At 40.0% G+C, this 20,197-nt stretch overlaps 1 protein-coding gene across 1 annotated transcript in view; it reads left to right on the top strand.

The window, feature by feature from the left end:
* MRC1 (mannose receptor, C type 1) overlaps window positions 1–4,166 on the top strand; it is a 106,375-nt gene extending 102,209 nt beyond the window's left edge. The window contains exons 29-31 of the mRNA XM_011963909.1: window positions 484–648; window positions 2,307–2,348; window positions 3,216–4,166. Coding sequence (XP_011819299.1) covers window positions 484–648; window positions 2,307–2,348; window positions 3,216–3,466 — 458 coding nt within the window. The 3' untranslated portion in view covers window positions 3,467–4,166. The remainder of the gene's footprint in view (window positions 1–483; window positions 649–2,306; window positions 2,349–3,215) is intronic.
* The last annotated feature ends 16,031 nt before the right edge of the window (window positions 4,167–20,197 follow it).

The following is a 20,197-nucleotide window of genomic DNA, read 5'->3' as shown; positions in this document are numbered from 1 at the left end:
AGATTTCGTTTCCAAAATGTGTTGCCTTAAAAATGTGTTGCCTTCAAATTCATGAAGAATTTGAAAATTCAAACTCATATTTTTATTTAAGAGCTGAAACTTAAAATGACTTTCATATCATGCTATCCTCAAAGTTGCTAATTAAAAAATATCTTTTGTAGCTGAGATAGTTTCAGAAGCTTTAAAAAAGCATTTTCTATGTTTTCATGGGGCCAGGAAAAAAATGCTAAGGAAAGGATAAGTATAAATATTTGCACTAATTAGAAATACATTTTTAACTAAAGCTATATAGTAAACCTATTCTTTTTGGTTTCCTTCCCTGTAATAATTAGTCATTATAGTCTTGCCTGTTAAGTCTGGTTATAAATGACTGTTGATTCTAGTATAAAAGAATATGCTTAGAAATTTGCATAAATTGGCTGAACTTATTTTAAGACGGGTTATATTTAACTTTTGTCTTTATTCGTTTTATCTGATGATCAGGAATGTGGCTGTGGATAAATAATAGTCCGGTCTCCTTTGTCAACTGGAACACAGGAGATCCCTCCGGTGAACGGAACGATTGTGTAGCTTTACATGCGTCTTCTGGGTTTTGGAGTAATATTCACTGTTCTTCCTACAAAGGATATATTTGTAAAAGACCAAAAAGTAAGTAAGAAGTTCATTGCATGGTGCAAATCACTGATTGCCATTTCTTTCAAATGGTAAGATATCAGGTAGGGAATCATAATGTGATTATGAGGCCATTGCAAGCTCTCTCTTTTCATCCATGAAAAATCCATTCTGCCATTGCAGTTAATTACTGTTTGCAGCTCTGCATGATTGAGAGACACTCTCTGTCTGCTTAACTGTTGTAATGATTTTTGCTTATCAATGCATTTGTAATGGAATATCTGAAGGATTTGCCAAGCTGAAAACAGTCGGGAGAGCTAATCTGCAAAGCCTTACTGCTTGAGGGAAAAGGTGGTAAAGCCAGTACCAGCCCAAACCAGAGGAGACCAAGGTTCTGGAGAGGGATCAGAATTCATTGTGGAATGAGTCATGTCAGACTAATTCAGTCTCCTTTTAAGATGGAAAGCGAGACCCTGAAAGGAACAGGACCGGGGAATTGATAGTGTTGAGTGCTCACAAGGTGCCTCTATCTGGAATTTAAAATTATTTCATTGCCATGCCATGTCGCATAATATCCCTCCCAATAAATTACTGATTAGATAGTAGAGTTGTTGGTTTTTTTGTTTTTTTGTTTTCTGTTTTTTGTTTTTTGAGACAGAGTCTTCCTCTGTCGCCAGGCTGGAGTGCATTGGTGCAATCTCAGCTCACTGCAACCTCTGCCTCCCGGGTTCAAGTGATTCTCCTGCCTCAGCCTCCCGAGTAGCTGAGATTACAGGAGCACAGCACCATGCCCGGCTAATTTTTGTATTTTTAGTAGAGACGGGGTAGAGTTTACCATTTTAAAATTTGGCAGGTCTTTAGCCTTCTCTCACTGTTCTAAGACACACCACACCCTCTGGTGCAAGGTTGGAATTGTTTTTTTTGTTTGTTTTTGTTTTTTTGTTTGTTTGTTTGTTTTTTGTTTTTGTTTTTGAGACAGAGTCTCACTCTGTTGCCCACTCTGGAGTGCAGTGGCGCAATCTCTGCTCACTGCAGCCTCCACCTCCTGGGTTCAAGCAATTCTCCTGCCTCAGCCTCCCAAGTAGCTGGGAGTACAGGTGCACGCCACCATGCCCAGCTAATTTTCGTATTTTTAATAGAGATGGGGTTTCACTCTGTTGGCCAGGCTGGTCTCAAACTCCTGACCTCAGGTGATCCGCCCTCCTTGGCTTCCCAAAGTGCTGGGATTACAGGCGTGAGCTACCGCTCCAGACCTGGAGTCTTATTTTACTTTTCATTCAAATGCTTTATAACCTCTTAGGCTTCAGCAGGCTAATTTCAAAACCCCTAGCCTTGAATATTTTCATTATGGGTAAATTGGTAGATTTTAAGGGTGAGTATCATTGGTTCAAATGCAACTTGGAGAATCACATTTCCAGATCTTCTAATGTACTCAAACTCAGCATACAGCCATAGGAGACGGCTATAGGCTGGACAGACAGAGAGGCAGGTAGATGATTGATAGGTAGACACATAGATAAAGACACGGATTTTTTTCCTACCTGTATTTTTATATCTATCATATCATAATATCATATATCATATCAACACAGGTCAAATGTGGAGGAGTCCATGTATTTGTGAGCCAATAATATTTGCTATCTACCTGCAGTTATTCTGGGTTTTTATAAATATTTATTTTTTTTTACCCACAGTTATTGATGCTAAACCTACTCAGGAATTACTTAAAACAAAAGGTAAGGCCACTGCAAAATTTCAAGTTCTGTGTTAGTAATACATTCGGACTGTTTGTTTTAAAAGGCATAATAGGGATCCCTTCCAACTCCCCTGTGCTCTCAGTAGAATTTGCTTAAGCTAAACTATCCTTTGTCATCAACCTACTTTGAATAATACTTTAGAAAAAGAGGCCTTGGAGTCAGGTTGGTGTTTTTACTATAAGCAGTTACTGAAGGCATTTTTTTTTTTTTTTTGCTCTGTTACAAACAGTTGCCTTGAACCCATGGAAGAAATTTCTCTTAAAAATCTCTGTGGGTTTTTCTTCTTTTATTAGAATTTTTTTGTTTTAATTTTTATAGACTACTTGAATTAGGTAACTGATCCCATTTCACTCATTTTATTGACTGCTTAAAAAAAAAACTGAAAGTGAGATTTATGGCTTTCCTGTAACCTCCTTATTAATGTCATGAGTGCTATTTGTTTAATAATTACATCCATGAGTTCAAGTTTTCAGTATTCTTATTTTCTTTTTCTCTTCATTTTTAATTTTCTTTTGATATCATTACCAATCTATTTATCTTCTTATACTGTATATTTAACAGCCTTAAATTATTTTGAAATAAGGTATATATATTTTAATACAGTGATGAACTAGCACACTGCTACATAGACAGATGGATTATTCTTGCAACTGAATAATCATCTTACCATTCTGAATAATCCTCTATACCAAAGGGACTCTTGTTTTCACGTCTTTCGTTTCTGTTTGACGAATGTCACTTGAAACAATATTTATGCCTTTTAGTTTTTCAACAAGCAAAGTTCTGCATAGCATTCAACCCTCTGCTTCCCTCCACCTTTTCCGTAATGATTTTATTTATTTATAGCTGACACAAGGAAGATGGACCCTTCCAAACCGTCTTCCAGCGTGGCCGGAGTAGTCATCATTGTGATCCTCCTGATTTTAATGGGTGCTGGCCTTGCTGCCTATTTCTTTTATAAGAAAAGACGTGTGCACCTACCTCAAGAGGGCGCCTTTGAAAACACTCTGTATTTCAATAGTCAGTCAAGCCCAGGAACTAGTGATATGAAAGATCTCGTGGGCAACATTGAACAGAATGAACACGCGGTCATCTAGTACCTCAATGCGATTCTGAGATATTTGAATGTCATAAAATTGTAACTGAAATTAAAAATGTTTAGTTCCATGTGATTGTTTTCTTTAAAATGAGTATTGAATTGTACTGTTCTGTCCTTTTTTTCTTTGCCTAATTGAAGAAATAATTGCTTGTTTTCTAGCCTGGCAAGATATTTTCATAAAAGAGGGATAATAATGCTGATTACTACCTTTTAAAATATCTTAGATAAATGCACAGCACCACAGTACCAACATCTAAGCATTAGTGATGTGTAGCTGATGTCAGCTTCATGTGGATTTTAAGCACTCTAGAAACAATGAGGCTTCTTGGCATATTTTAAGGAGCTCTGAAAATGTGTTACCTATTAAATTGTTACTCAGCAAGTAGAAGACCATTTGAAAAATCAGGTACAAATATCCTCAAGTGGCATACAAATGTAGTCAGTTTTCTCTTTTACCAGTTTTTATTTCCACTCCAATTATTTAGAACTTTATTTGTACATGTGCAGAAGAATAAGGCAGCTGAGAATCTTGTTTCCCCCAAGAGAGTTTTACAGGCTGAGTGTTGCAAATGTGTTCTTTGTCCTGTTATATGTATATCAGGAATACAAGGATGTGAAATAAAAATGTAAATTTGCATAACTGGATGTACTTAGATAATGTGAAATAAACATTAAAGACAAGGTCTATTTTTAATAGATTTGCATTTTGGTGATCTTAGTATAAATTTGCTTTTAAATGAGATGTATTTATCCACTCACTTTACACTTTAACTTGACACTTATGATATTACCTTGTAGAGAAATTCTTTAAATGAAACTCATGAACTATTTTGAAAAGGAGTGTTGCTAAAATGCTGTGTGTAAAATGAATTTTTTACCATAATGATTTTGCCAGATCTTCCCCGTAACATGGACTCAATCAGAATTCAACCATCAAAGCCACTAGTACTATTGAGAATCAGAATTCAGAACATCCTCTTCTCCCTTTAATGATTTCTTTTCACTTAACAATTTTGCCTTAAAGTTTGAGGTATATTGTGAAATATTTGGGAGGTTTTACATCTGTATTAGTCAATTTTCATACTGCTGATAAAGACATACCCAAGACGGGGTTAATTTATAAAGAAAAGAGGTTTAATGGACTCACAGTTCCACAGGGCTGGAGAGGCCTCATAATCATGGTGGAAGGCAAAAGGCACATCTTACATGGTGGCAGACAAGAGAGAAAAATGAGAGCCAAGCAAAAGGGGTTCCCCTCATAAAACCATCAGATCTCATGAGACTTATTCTCTACCACAAGAACAGCGTGGGGGAAACTGCCCCCATGATTCAATTATCTCCCACTGGGTCCCTCCCACAACACATGGGGATTATGAGAGCTACAATTCAAGATGAGTTTTGGGTGGGGACACAGTCAAACCATATCAGTATCTCGCACAGGTACCACACTGCCAGCTCACCTTCACTTTTTTATGAGATTGCCCACGAGCAGAAGTCTTTACCTGGAATCACTGGATGGGACTCCTCGGATGGCATTAAGGGATCTAGGAAGGCCCCCAGATTGCAGGGCAAAATGTCACGTTTGTTTTGTGCCTTTATTTTTCTGGAAAGAAAACAGCTAGATTCTCAAGAAAGTCAATCATTCAAAAAAGAATAAGAAATGGCACAGTATTTGGGATAGGGTGGAGTTTCCAATACTCCAACTTAGAAACAAATAGGAAGTAAGAAGTAGGCTGAGCGCAGTGGCTCACACCTGTAATCCCAGCACTTTGGGAGGCCGAGGCGGGCGGATTGCCTGAGGTCAGGAGTTCAAGATCAGCCTGGCCAACATGGTGAAAACCCATCTCTACTTAAAATACAAAAATTAGGTGGTCATGGTAGTGGGCTCCTGTAATCCCAGCTACTCAGGAGGCTGAGGCAGGAGAATCACTTGAACGTGGGGGGCAGAGGTTGCAGTGAGCCGAGATCGCGCCACTGCACTCCAGCCTGAGCAACAAGAGTGAGAATCTGTCTCAAAAACAAAACGAAAAAATGTAAGTGGGCAACTGTTGGAAAGGTTTCTGAGCACAAACAACTCCATTCAACACCTCAAATAACAGCAATCAAGTTGCTTTTCATTTTCTTGATAAGAACAAAGCAAGTTCAACTTGAAGAAGTTCCAATAGAAACAGTGGCTGCTGTGTCAAAGCAGTATGTGGTGAATTACGCTAAGGCAATCCCTTTCCTTCTGTCTGTCTAGCTAGCTAACTATCTAATTTTTTCCCCTCAAAGATAAAAGACAGAAATATAGAATGAGAAGAAATGCTTGAGTGAGTACGGTTTACAAATTCTTTACACAAATCTTTTTCATTATAATTCAGAGCTGCAGTTTCACAGAAAATATTTTGGACTCCGTGCAACATATATCTCAGACTAAATGTCTTATCATTTCAGGAAACAGTCTGTGTTTGACAGGGTTGCTGAGTATTGTATTTCACACTCTCACATTATCCACCCAAACACATACTCAACGAGATAAGTCGTGTGTATCTCTTTAGTACTGTACTAAAATAGCAAGGATATTTTTTGGTGGAGCCAGGAGGAGGTATTGGGTAGAGAAGAGCAGTTTCCGTGTTGTTCATTTATTCATTTGTTTTTGGTTTGGGTGGTTGTAGTTTATGTGATTGCACTTGCTTGAGGTTTTCATCAGGGTTCAGGAGCTGGAAGATTCTTAAGGCTGTTTTTTCCCTTAACAGGAAATAATGGAGATGTCACTACAGACTGGTGGACACATGACGCATCCATTTCTCAGTATTCACTCCTGCATCCATTTATCCCTTTATTCATTTTTTCATTACATATTTCTTGAGCATCTAATACATGTGCCAGACATTGCGCTCACCCCTGTATGTTCAGATATAGCTAAGAAGCAGGGCCCGTCCACACAGTGCAGTCTAGTGGCCATCCAGACCATTTAATAACCATATGGCAGATGCATTGGTAGAATGTGCTTAAGGTATTAATGGAGCAGCAAGAAATGCAGAGACGGCTGTTGGCAGGGGCAGAACCAGGTTTGTGTGGCCTGGAGATGTTGCTCTTGAGGGCCCTCTTTAAGAAAAGGGCTAGATGTGGTGGCTCATGCCTGCAATCCCAGATCTTTGGAAGTCTGAGGCAGGTGGATCGCTTGAGGCCAGGAGTTCAAGACCAGCCTTGGCAGCATAGTGAGAATCTGTCACTACAAAAAGCTTTTAAAAAGCTAGCCGGGCATGGTGGCAAGTGCCTGTAGTCCTGGCTACTTAGGAAGCTGAGGTGGGAGGATCTCTTGAGCCCAGGAGTTCAAAGCTGCAGTGAGCTGTGATCACACCACTGCACTCCAGACTGGGCCACAGAGTGGGACTCTGTCTCTGAAAAAAACAAAAACAAAACAAAACAAAGAAAAAGAATATTAAAAAATAGGTACAAAGTGAAAATGTATTCAGAACAAGAAATCAGAAGAAATTGCAAATTCTTAAAAGCTGGTAACTGCAAGAAACATCACACATTGGGGACAGTTACACATTATTTTTAGTAATTACCTTCCTGATGTACTTGCTGTTACTTCGCTTGGGCTGTCTTAATAAAATGCCACAGACCGGGTGGCTTAAACAACAGAGAGATACTTTCCAATATCTTCTGCAGGGAAACAAAAACAATTGAATATGCATATGTGTGTATAGTGTGTGTGTACAGTATATGTGTGTACATGGGTGTGTATAGTATGTGTGTACAGTATGTGTGTACACGGTTGTGTATAGTATGTGTGTACAGTATGTGTGCAGTATATTTGTGTGTGTACTGTATATGTGTGCATGCAGTAGATATGTGTGTGTACAGTATGGGTATGTATAGAATATGCTTGTGTGCATACAGTAGACATTGTGTGTATAGCATATATATAAGTACATGCAGTAGATGTTTGTGTACAGTATGGGTGTATACAGTATATATGTGTGTAGTATACGTGTGTACAGTATATATGTGTGTGCATGCTGTAGATATCTGTGCAGTATATCTGTGTGTACAGTATATGTGTGTATACAGTAGACATCTTTGTGTACAGTATATGTGTGTGCATGCAGTAGATATCTATGTGTATGCAGTATGTACAGTATATGTACAAGCAGTATATGTGTTTGTACAGTATATATGTGTGTGCATGCTGTAGATAATCTGTGCAGTATATCTGTGTGTACAGTATATGTGTGTATACAGTAGACATCTTTGTGTACAGTATATGTGTGTGCATGCAGTAGATATCTGTGTGTGCAGTATGTACAGTATACGTGCATGCAGTATATGTGTTTGTACAGTATATATGTGTGCATGTACAGTATGTGTAGATGTGTAGATGTGTGTAGTGTGTGTACAGTATATGTGCATGTGCAGTATATATGTGTGTATAGTATATATCTATATGGTATGTGTGTGTGCAGCATATATGTATGTGTACAGTATGTGTGTGTACACAGTATATGTGTATGCATGCATTCTATATCTATACAGTATGTGTGTACAGTATATACATGTGTGCAGTACATATGTGTATACAGTATATATGTGTATGTACAGTAAGTTTGCAGTATATATGCATGTATAGTGTGTGTGACATGTGTACAGTATATGTACAGTATACCTGTGTGTGTACAATATATGCATGTGTGGTATATATATATGTGTATGCACAGTATACATGTATGTGCAGTATCTATGTGTGTGTGTGTGTGTGTGTGTGTGTGTATCTCTCTCTTCCTAGAGAGAGATTTATTTTGAGTAACTGGCTTGCACAATTGTGGAGGTTTGAGGAGTCCACAATCTACTGGGCAGGCCAGCAGGCTGGAGACCCAGGGAAGGGTTGCAGTTCGAGTCCAAGGGCAATCTGCTGGCAGAATTCCTTTTTGTTTGCAGGAGGCCAGGCTTTCAACTGATTGAATGAAGCCTACCTACGTCATGAAGGGTAATCTGTTTTACTCAAAATCCATCAATTAAAATCTTAATATCCAAACACCATCACAGAAACAGCTAAAATAATGTTTGGTCAAATATCTTGGCACTGTGACCCAGCCATGTTGACACATAAGATTAACCATCACACTCCCTTATATGGCAATGACTTTGTAATATTTTTTGTAGAGGGAATAGAAAGATAATTCCATCTTTAGCACAGTCAATCAGACATTTTAAAAATATTTGATAGTTTAGAAATGCTAATTTCAACTATACAACTTGTTATTGATAATGTTTAATTTTTAGGATTGTTATCACATATGGGAGAACTATCCATATTTTCATATACAAGCACTAATAATTTAGGACATTAATTTTGAGTTTGGGTGTGAGAGAAATAAGCAATCTTAAACAGTTTTTGATGTGATGATATTAATCAGTTTATTGATACTATTTTTATAATGGCCTATGAGTTTGGGGAAGGCTGTTATTTTGTGTCAAATCAGCTAAAAATTTAAATCTTTTTCTAATATGTTCATATGATTTACTTTTCTTTAGGAGCTAAAATTATGTAATCTAAGAATCTCTTCAGTACTTCAATTTGAAACATCTTTCTTGTTATAAAGTATTGTTTCGGAAATGAGCTGAAAATTCTCTTACTATTTCCTTTTTGATCTCAGAATAATTTATATTGGTTTCATGGCCAATTTTTTGCTGTTTCATATTCCCATTAATCTCATATGCATTTTTCCTTTTTTTTTTTTTGATGGAGTCTCACTCTGTCGCCCAGGCTGGAGTGCAGTGGTGCAATCTCCGCTCACTGCAACCTCCACCTCCCGGCTTGACACCATTCTCCTGTCTCAGCCTCCCAAGTAGCTGGGACTACAGGCACCCACCACCACGCCCGGCTAATTTTTGTACTTTTGGTAGAGACGGGGTTTCACTGTGTTAGCCAGGATAGTCTCAATCTCCTGACCTCAAGATCCTCCCACCTTGGCCTCCCAAAGTGCTGGGATTACAGGTATGAGCCAGTGCACTCGGCCCCTATTTCTTTGATAATTTTAAAAATGAGATATACTTTCTATACATCCAAACCTTCAGTCTGCCAGTATTTATAGAACTTCTCAATTGTTTTAGTTGAAATGTTCCAAAAATGTTTTTCCAAGTTGCAGTTAAAATGACATACTTGACAAAACTCCAATACCACATTCCTATCAAAACAGAAAAAAGAAAAATATGCGGTTCTTTTATAATTGTCTATTATAGACAATAATACACCTTTCATTTAATTACTTAGACCTTCTTTTTGTGTTACTTAAACCTTCCATTTTGATTAAGCAATGATGATAATTGAAATTTCTTTTTGTTTTGAGATGGAGTCTCACTTTGTCGCCCAGGCTGGAATGCAGTGGTGCACCTCGGCTCACTGCACCCTTTGCCTCCCAGGTTCAAGCAATTCTCCTGCCTCAGCCTCCTGAATAGCTGGGATTACAGGCACCTGCCACCCTGCCAGGCTAACTTCTTTGTATTTTCAGTAGAGACAGGGTTTCACCATGTTGGCCAGGCTGGTCTTGAACTGATAATTGAAATTTCTACTTACATTTTTTACACTCTGGTGAGTAAAATAGTTTCTATAGACTAGCTTCATGTTTCCCGTATTTCAAACCTTGTTCCTCCTCTAATCCCCACTTGCTTTGCTCAGGGGTCCTCTAGGATACACTAATATTACTCTGTAAAATCTGGCCTTCAACCTTCTAGTATTATAGTTGGATGTTTTTGCAAAGGGAATGATAGGTGTATTGCTAGAGCCCATTCGCGAGGTGGCTTTCTGATGTGTTCATTTCACTAGGCTGAAGTATGGTACCCAGTGACTCAGTCAAGATAAATCTAGGTGGTTTGTGAAGGGATGTTGCGGAAGTAATTAAAGTTCCTAATCAGTTGATTTTAAATTAGGGAAATTATCTGGAGAGGGCCCAGTTTAATAAGTTGAATGGTCTTAAGATTAAGCTCAGGCTTTTCCTGAAGGTGAGGGCTTCTGATTATGGACCACAGCTTTGGCTCAAGAAGTTCCACATGAAGTTCCAGTTGCAGTTTGCTCCTGATCCCCTCCCCTCCCGTCCCGTCCTCTCCTGTCCCCTACCCGCCCCTCCCCTTCCCTTCCTTTCTTTTTCCTTCTTTCTTTCTTTTTCTTTCCTCTTTCCTTTTGTTTTCTTCCTTTTTTTTTCTTTTCTGACAGGATCTCTTTTTCCCATGCTGGAGTGCGGTAACATGATCATAGCTCACTGGAGCCTCAAACTCTCAGGCTTAAGCAATCCTTCCACCTTGGCCTCCTGAGTAGCTAGGACTACAGGCATGTGCCACCATACCTGGCTAATTTTTTTTTTTTTTTTGATTTTTCGTAAAGATGAGGTCTCCCTGTGTTGCTCAGACTGGTCTCAAACTCCTGGCCTCAAGCGATCCCCTGCTTTGGCCTCCTAAAGTGATGGGATTACAGGTGTGAGCCACCATGCCTGGCCTAATCTTCCCTTTCTGGGGACCTGTCTTACAGACTTTGGACTTGCTTAGCCAGTCTGACACAATTGCATAAGCCAATTCCTTGTAATATGTCTCTATATATGTGTATCTATGAATGTATTAATGATCATCAGTCTATTTTAATATTTCCTACTTGTTCTGTTTCTTTGGTTGAACTCTAACAAACCATTCCATTATTAACAACCACATTAATACACCATTCATATATATATATATATATATAATTTTTTTTTTTGAGACAGAGTTTCACTCTTGCTGCCCACACTGGAGTACAATGGTGCGATCTCAACTCACTGTAACCTCCACCTCCTAGATTCAAGTGATTCACCTGCCCCAGCCTCCCAGAGTAACTGGGATTACAGGTGCACACCACCACGCCCGGATACTTTTCGTATTCTTAGTAGAGACAGGGTTTCACCATGTTGGTCAGGTTGGTCTTGAACTCCTGATCTCATGTGGTTCTCCCCCTCGGCCTCCCAAAGTGCTGGGATTACAGGCATGAGCCACTGCGCCTGGCCACACCATTTCTATGTTAACAACCGCGTAAATATATTATTCCACTAAAACTCAAATTAATGTATTCCAAAGTCATCACCTCTTTACCCTGAATCCCCAAAATGTCCCTGGTCATTCCAACACCACCCAGCACCAGAGGAAGTATGATGGAAGGGTAGTTGACATGGAGAGTCTAAAACAATTATGGTTAAAATATTAACTACAGATTTTATTTTAAAAACCATGGCCATGTGAAAACACTGCTGAAGCCCTTCCAGGGCCTTGGAAGGGACCCGTGCAAGGGAGTGGCCCTGAAACTTAAGCCTCATTAGCGTCACTATAGAATCACTCTGAATGCCAAGGACAGCTTCTGAGCAAAGCCACTTGAAGTGAAACCAGAACAGACATTCAATGACGAGTAGAAAAGAAAGCATCATAAGGGAAAAAGGAAGGCAGGAACGGACGCTGGGCAGAGAAGAAGCTTAAGAAAAGCCACTGGGATGAGAAACAGCTGGTTTATATAAGACATAAAGTGAGATGAATGTTGAGAGGCGAGCAAGGGATCGCGCACTTGAATAATGACAAGAGGCATTCTTCCATTCGATCCTCCTTCTACTTCATCTGCACTCAGGGCCCTTTGATGTGGTGTCAGGCTGTGCCCATGTGACTCAAGCAAGGAGATTACATGTTTCACTACATAATCAAAGCTACACATGTCATCTGGCCTAATTTAAAAGAGAGCAGAAATCATACCCCTTTACATGAAGACTGATATAGTTTGGCTGTGTCCCCACTCAAATCTCAAGTTGTAGCTCCCATAATTCCAACGTGTCATGGAGGGGACCCAGTGGGAGGTAATTGAATCATGGGGGTGGATTTTTCCTAGGCTGTTCTCGTGATAGTGAAGTCTCACGAGATCTGATGGTTATAAAGGGGAGTTCCTCTGCACAGCTCTCTTGCCCCCCCGCCATGTAAGATGACACTTTGCTCTTCCTTTGCCTTCGTAGGAAAGGAATGTCATGATTGTGAGGCCTTCGCAGCCATGTGAAACTGTGAGTCCATTAAACCTCTTTCATTTATAAATTACCCAGTCTCAGGTATGTCTTTATTAGCAGCGTGAGAATGGACAAATACACAGACATTTAAACGTGAGGTCATAAAGTTACTCAAGTAAACTCATGAAGAATTAGAGACCCTTGAAGGCTTAGGCCACATAACTATGGGATGCATTGAACAACTGACTTCTCTGCATAACAAAACTGGAGGTGGAAAATTCTGTCTTAACTTGGAAACCTTTGTATTATTAAGATTATAAAGAATATCTATATTCGTGAGAATTTATTCTCTGCTGATAACTTACGGAAAATCTACTTCATTGACTATAAATGAGTGTTCTCAACATTGGTACCCATTGTAATCACCTTGACCTCACCCCAGACCTGAAACAGCTTTTGCAAAAATTCCAACAATGAGAACATGATGAGAGTGAAGGGATCTGACCTAACTCACTCCATCTTGCTTCCAACCTCCAAGCTGCCCTTGTTCATTCCTCAGCCTAGGCTGAACTAACTTTGGGGAGAACTTGGTTTATAGTTTAATTTTGAGACAAAGATAACAGCCCTTTTCTGAAGCAAACGCCCTTCTTGCCTGGGGACCAGACTGCTCTATAAGACTAACAAGTTAGCCAAAAGATTAGAAATTATGGTTTAGGACCCATGCAGCCAGAGGCCACAAGATTCTGAACTTCCCCAGTTACTCCTAGGGATAACATCACTATTGTAAAATCTAAGGTTGGTGCTCAAGATATTGTTTCAGACCTTGCATTCTGATGCACCAGCTAGTGCCACCCAGGTTGGTAATCTGGCTCAGCCGGTTCTATGATCTCACCGAGGAGCAGAAGACAGCAAGAAGAACCCCCTTTGATCTCCTGTGATTTCGTCTTTAACCTGACCAATCAGAACACCGTACTCCCCGGCCCCTACCCATCAAATAATCCTTAAGAAACTCCATCTTCTGACTTTTCTGGGAGACTGATTTAAGTAATAAAACTCTGGTCTCTCATTCACCTGGCTCTGCATGAATTAAACTTCTTCTCTGTTTCAATTCCCCTGTCTTGATAAATCTTCACTATCTGGGCAACAGGCAAGGAGAACCTACTGGGTGGTTATAGACCCATTAAACCAGAATCTGGGAGTAGGACTCGGGCATTTTCTTAATTAACAGAACAGATCAAACCAACAGAAACTCCAGGTGCTTCTGTGAACTGGGTCCTGTGGGCTATGGTTTGAGTGCGTTCTAAAACTCAGATGTAGAAACTTAAGGATCAGTGTGATAGTATTGACAGGTGGGGATTTTGAGAGGTGATTAGGTTGTACATGAGGGCTCCTCCCTCCTGAATGTAATTATGGCCCTTGTAAGAGAGGCTTCTGGGAGCGTTCAGCTCTCTCCCGCTTCCGCCTTCTACTACGTGAGGACATGATGTTTCTCCCCTCCAGAGAATACAGCAAGAAGGTTCTTGACCTATGCAGGTGCCTTGACCTTGGGCTTCTCAGCCTCCAGAACTGTGAGAAAATGAATCTCTGTTCTTTATAAGTCACCCCTGAATCTGCAGCACAATTAGATTGAGACATGAAGAAATAAAGTTAACTGGTACTGGTTTGAAGGTATTAATCCTCAGTATTCTCTCTTTGGTACAAATTCTTCAGAACATGAATAGAGTAAATCTCTCCCACAATTGTGGGAAAGCAATTGGTAAATTTCCTAATGTAGAATGGCTACCCAAAATCTTTTTTTAACCAAAGAGAGGATATAACCAAAAAAATTCACATTATCACCTTTTCATGCTCCTGTGATTTTTTTAAAGAAAATCCGTATTTAAATACTAAGAAACCTTTTAGTTTTCTTAAAACCTTTAGTTTTTGTATGTGTTTCTTTTAAAACTCAGATGTTGGAACTTATAGGTCAGTGCAATAATATTGATAGGTGGGGTGTTCAAGAGGTGATTGGAACTAAGTTTTCTTACTGAAACTAGAAGTTTTCAATAAGAAACTAAAAGTTTACTTAGTATTTAATTTGCTTAGTTAATATTTATATGGATTATATAATATGGATTATATTTAAATATTAAATAGAAAATAGCATGGCTTCAAATATGGATTATATTTAAATACTAAATAAGAAAGCTTCCTTAAAATATTGTTCTTTGTCAAGCCGCAATAGGTGTTACACAATGTATCAGGAGACTGCTTCCCCTGGTAATTCCACCCAAACTGCTCCACGACATACCAGAAACACATACTTTGGTACTGGTCTTTCTTTGGTGTTCTGTAAATGTTCTTTATTCGGAAATGTCCCCTGACAGGCACTTTCTTTAAAAGTGACAGTGACATTGGAAAGGCTCCTTGAGTTGGCTGGAGATCCGACTCTTCTGTGGTGCTTTAAAATATTAACACTATTCACGGCAGCTCTGCAAGAATAGGTTTTGGCAGTGGTTATTGATCTCGTTCAACTAGCTTTGTGGGAACGTTCTCCTTACGGATGTGATTATAGCTCATGTACACACAGTTGCCTCAGAGTTTTAAAGAACTTTACAAAGGTACCGTGTTCTTTCTTTTTTTCTGATTGATTTATTATTTTTTTTTCTTTGATTGGAAGAAAATTGAAGACTCTGTGGGCCTGTGCCTATTTGAGGATTCTAACAGGAATTCTCAAACACCGCTGGGCCGAAGAACCACATGAGAAGCTTATTCTAAAGCTCAGATTCCTCTGGGTCCATGCTTGTGATTCTGATTAAGTAGACCTGGGGTGGAGCCCTGGAATCTGCATCTGAATAAATTTTTCAAAAGACTGTGAGGCACACAGCCCTTAGACTATGACTTTGAGGAGCATTCTGTTTTGGAACCCTTTTGCATTGAAATTGCATTTCCCCAAACTGCTCTTTAGAAATCTCACCTAATCCATGAGGTAAAAGTAGGAGCTCAAGAGCATAGGAATTAACTAAAGCTGTGGCTTCTCCATGCTTCTATTAATCAGGAAGCACAGATACTAAAATCCACTCCCGCACTTTGCCCTAAACCCCTACTTCTTTCCCAGTGCGCGACTCCTCACATACCCTTCGTAATCACCATTAATGAGTGTGTGTGAGTGAAGCTTTCCCTCTCCTATCCAACCTTAGAATATGAACTCCAAGAGTCGGATACCATAGGCCAGACATCATGGAGCCCTGGGCAGAATCCTAGGTCTTTGTGAAAAGAACCATCTTTCCAGGCTACGAATAATAACAGTAAATTGGTTTGAGACAGGAATAATACACAGTGGTCACAGGAGAATAAAAAGATTCCAGGCAGCAGTTTCACGTGACTAGAGGCTAGGGGCTAAGATCCTGAAAAACCAGGGTGTGAACCAAGCTGACTAAGACAGACTGGACTCAACATGGCGCTGGATTTGACCTAGGTTTCACCTGGGACCTCATTATATGTTCATTAGCATACAAGTGACATACCCATTAGTACTATGACAGTTCTGAGAATATCCATATTTGATGTAAAAATGGCTGGCACCACAGTTCAGAGAAATCACTTGCTTCCAGGAATTCTCATGAATAGTCCACCCTTTGGTTAAAAAAACCCATAGAGGTAGCAACCCTAAACCCCATTGCGTGACTTTTCCTGAGTACATGGAAGGAAGTACAGCGTTTCCTTTCTGGAGTGTGTACTTTACACTTTGCAGTAAATCTCCATACTTGCACTATTTTCTGAATCATCCCTGAATTTCTTCCCATGGTGGTGTCAAGAGCCTGGACACTGGCTGGAGTTGAGGTCCCACCAGCAGCTGGGAATCTCACCCAGCCCAACAGTATCAGTTTGACCCATGGGGATACCCATCACAAAAAGTGCCAGTCTCCTTGGGCCAAGGTTTGTGCACCTTCTGAAAGGAAGTTAATGGAAACTTTCTGATACTCGTAACCATCAAAACTAGATAATTCAGCTTTATTCTCCCAAAGTTACAGGGTAGAAGAAAATGCATCCAGTTCTTGGAGGAAAATTGCAATAAATATTTTGAAGAGAGTTCCATCTCTTATTCTCCCTCAGTTTTCTGAAAGTCAGAGTAACACTTGGCTATAAAAGTAACAGGGAAACTAAGTGCCTATCATATACCAGGCACAATGGTGTGCAAACAAGTGGGATTTCATACATTTCCCAAGTGTGTTCTGCTGGCTGCCATGTAAGACCCTAGGGTTACTTCCAAAACTCAGAGGTCCTGGCTTTTGAGTGGGTGGGGACAAGAGGTGGATTTAAAGTTTCCAGCAGAGAAGAAGGGAGGGTGTGGGACTAATAGTCTGCTGGAACCAGTTCTCTGAATATGATGGTTTATCTGGCAAGGCTTGATTCCCTCAAGGAAGTTCTAGGCTAAAAGAAGAGCTAAGCTTCTACAGTCTCTGAGCTTTTTGTGTTACTGATCTTGAGACTTATAATAAAAAGAAAACCCTGACTTGATCTGGCCGTGCCAGGCTCCCTTCTGGGCCCTTGCTGCCGTGTGTCGGTAGGCTGTAACTAGAGATGGATTATGTAAGAAATGCTTTTGTCAGAAGAGGCTGTTCCAGTATTTTATGTGCCCTGGAGCCCAGCACCTCTGCTGTGAGTCCCCTCCCTGTGTGAGTTGCAGCCTGGCTGGATACACCTGCTACTGGTCTCAAGCACCTGTGATTTATTGGTCATGAAGCAGGTACTGGGACTCCTACTTTTATTATCTGCACGACCATCCCTCAGCCAGTGTAGATGCCCAGGCTAGACTTGCAGAGCATGAAGAAGGAAGCAGAACCAGTTTGGGACCTTCACCTGAGCAGCTGACTTAACTCCACTGCCAAGCAGCCAGGAATCTGGCACAGTTTCTGAGATGTCTCAGCCAACTGGTATTTCTGAAGCCATAGTTTTCCTGTGAGCTCCCCCTCAACATGGGTATAGTCATTGGGCTTGTTTTGCTTCTTCCTTGTTCTTGTTTAAAAGCCAGTTTTCTTCCTTGAAAGGCAGTGAAATCTCTGGGTTTTCCATGTGAGTAGAGAGGAGCAGGCGGAACAAGCTTAGGGAGGCCAGACAGTATCAGGTAACCATTTCTTGAAGTTGATCCTCAGAGCATCCAAGCCACTGGGTTCATTTGGATGATCTTCAGCCAGGCATAGTCCCTGGTGCCAAGCCTCAGGATATCAAAGAACTACTTATAAAATATGTGTTCCTTCATAAGAAAAAGAATGTTTTAGCCAAGAGGGCATGCCTGCCAATAAATCTCACATAGGTTAAGACACAAACTGAAAAAATGCTCAAGGACCATGAGCCACAGTCACTGGAGAAGCTACAGTCACTCATTCTCCAGCAGTTCCCCTTATCCACCTACCAAAGGTCCTTAGGTAACTGCCATCAACCCCTAGGAACTCACAAAAAGACTATCAAAGTGAAAATGTGTTTCAAGGACTATAGTGGGTGTAACACCTGGGCAGCCAACAACGTCTATAATTCATGCATTTTTCAGCTCTGATTTTGTCTCTTTGACTAATGGAACTTCCATTCCAACTGCATCTAATACTGAAGTGTCAAGTTGTAAAATTCCGTAAAGAACCAAAACAGAAGACTGATAGTAGCATAAGCTATGAGTTCCAAAGCTATTGCTGAGCCCTAGCTAACAGCAAGTGGTCAAATACATGCACTCCATTCTTCAAAAACCAATTATACCATCACAACTCCTCAAACGTTTGATAATTAGCAAACACTATCACCCTAGATGTCCTGGCCGGCTGTTTTGTAGTTAGCACAGAAAGCAGCCCTGAATGCACCTGCTCGAGCTTTGGGACCAAAACTATAACCACAGGGGTGATCAACACCATTGCCTCTATAGACTCATATCTAAGACATCAGTGATCACCACCAAGACATGAAGAGTTGAGTCAACAGTATTTGTGCCACCTGCTCTGATCAAAGAGCTGAAGGTCGTGTTCAGTATCACATGGACACTGCCAAACTTAAACCTTTCAATAAGAAACTTGAGATGTTATACAGATTGTTGATGACAGAAAAGTCTGAGGTGGAAGGCCCACCCAGTACTGTCGTGGCAGAGCTTACAGAGATGTTGAAGGTGCCAGGGGCAAACCCAAGGAAGTGCAGATCCATCAGGCAGTGCCAGTTTCTTGTCACAAAGACTTCTGAATGGTGCTTGATAAACAAGTTTGCCTTTGGTGACCCTGTTAATTCCCTTGCCATAGTCACCTTTAAAAGCTACAAGTAGGACTATAACCATCAGAGTACTTCAGTAGTGACTATATGTAGACAGATAATGAAGGAGTCATTGGAAGGACATTTAGCCAAATGACTACTTCTGTATTAAGTGTGCCTGAAAGATTTGAGGGTATTTCTCTTTTTTGGTCTGTAAGTCTAAACCAAATGTTGTCTTATGAATTATTTGCGATTTAAGAAAAATGACAGATAATAGACACGAAATTATTTCTTTATTACTGAATCATTCCTTCTCTTTTCAAAATTAAAATTATGATGTTGACCAGAAACAGGAAATAATTCCATCAGGGTAGGTGGTAGGTGTTCCTAATCTCACTGTGGACTTTGTTTATTGGGTCATTTCTCAACTTGATGAAATCTAAAAAGGAAATTCTTGAGGAGTGTGACATTTTTCTTTCTCTTGATATAATGTAATGTTTATACTCCATTCTAGTTAGAACTCCTGCGACATGCAAGATGAGTAATAGGTTTTGTTTCTGAAAATAGTCATTTAATTGAAAAATAAGATCCTAAAAAATGTACAAATGAATAAATGTAATTTTCATGCTGATGAACCTCATATTTACATCTTTAGCTTCTACTTGGAACAGCTAACTGGCCTACTTGACTGTTCTACTTAAATGCGTCATAGACATCTGAAATTTAACCAAAGAGAACACGGTGTTTTCCCCATGTGGTTACCACTCTGATGGTTTCCATCTTAGTGAATGGCAACATGATCTACCCAGCCAGTCAATCTAGAAAACTTGGAGCCCTTCTTGCTCCCTCTTTCCCTCACCTTCCACGTATATTACCAAGTGTGTTCAATTCTACTTTTCACTTCTACTTGTCCACCTCTGTCTCTCCCTGGCCACTCCCTAGCCCAGCCGCCATTATTTCTTGCCTGAAATACAACAACCTTCTACTTCCCTACTTTTACTTCCGTCACCCTCCAATAATTCCCCACAGTACACCGAGTGGTCTTCCTGAAATGTGAGTCACACTATATTACTCTTCAATTTAATACCTTTCAATATCTTCCAATTTCATTTAGAAGAACACCCAACTTTCTTACCACAATCTAGAGGACCTGTGTCACCTGCTCCTGGCCTGCCACATGCTTATTTTCTATGCTTTGGCCACACTGGTCCTCCCTCAGCATCTCAAACCAGTTGAACTCTTCCCCCAGGGCTTTTTCACATGCTGTTTCCACTCTTGGAATATGTTTATCCTCACTCTTCAAGATCTTCAACCCTTTTGATCTCTCAGGTCATTCTTCCTAAGGCAGCCTCCTACCCTGTTGTTCAACTCAGCCCCCTGATTATTTTCATCATAACACTGATCAGAATTCTTTAATTCATTTTTTTTTTTCTGCCCGGTTCCTTTCCCCTGCAACATAATGTAAATTCCATGAAGGCAAGAACCAGATCTAGTTAGGTTAATTAGTGAAATGTCTGGAGCCTTTGACAGTGTTC

This window comes from Colobus angolensis, unplaced genomic scaffold, assembly GCF_000951035.1.
Source record: "Colobus angolensis palliatus isolate OR3802 unplaced genomic scaffold, Cang.pa_1.0 Scaffold63, whole genome shotgun sequence".
In the NCBI taxonomy this organism is placed as follows: Eukaryota; Metazoa; Chordata; class Mammalia; order Primates; family Cercopithecidae; genus Colobus; species Colobus angolensis.
The sequence above is the reverse complement of the archived record's forward strand: the minus strand, read 5'-3'. Positions and strand labels throughout refer to the sequence as shown.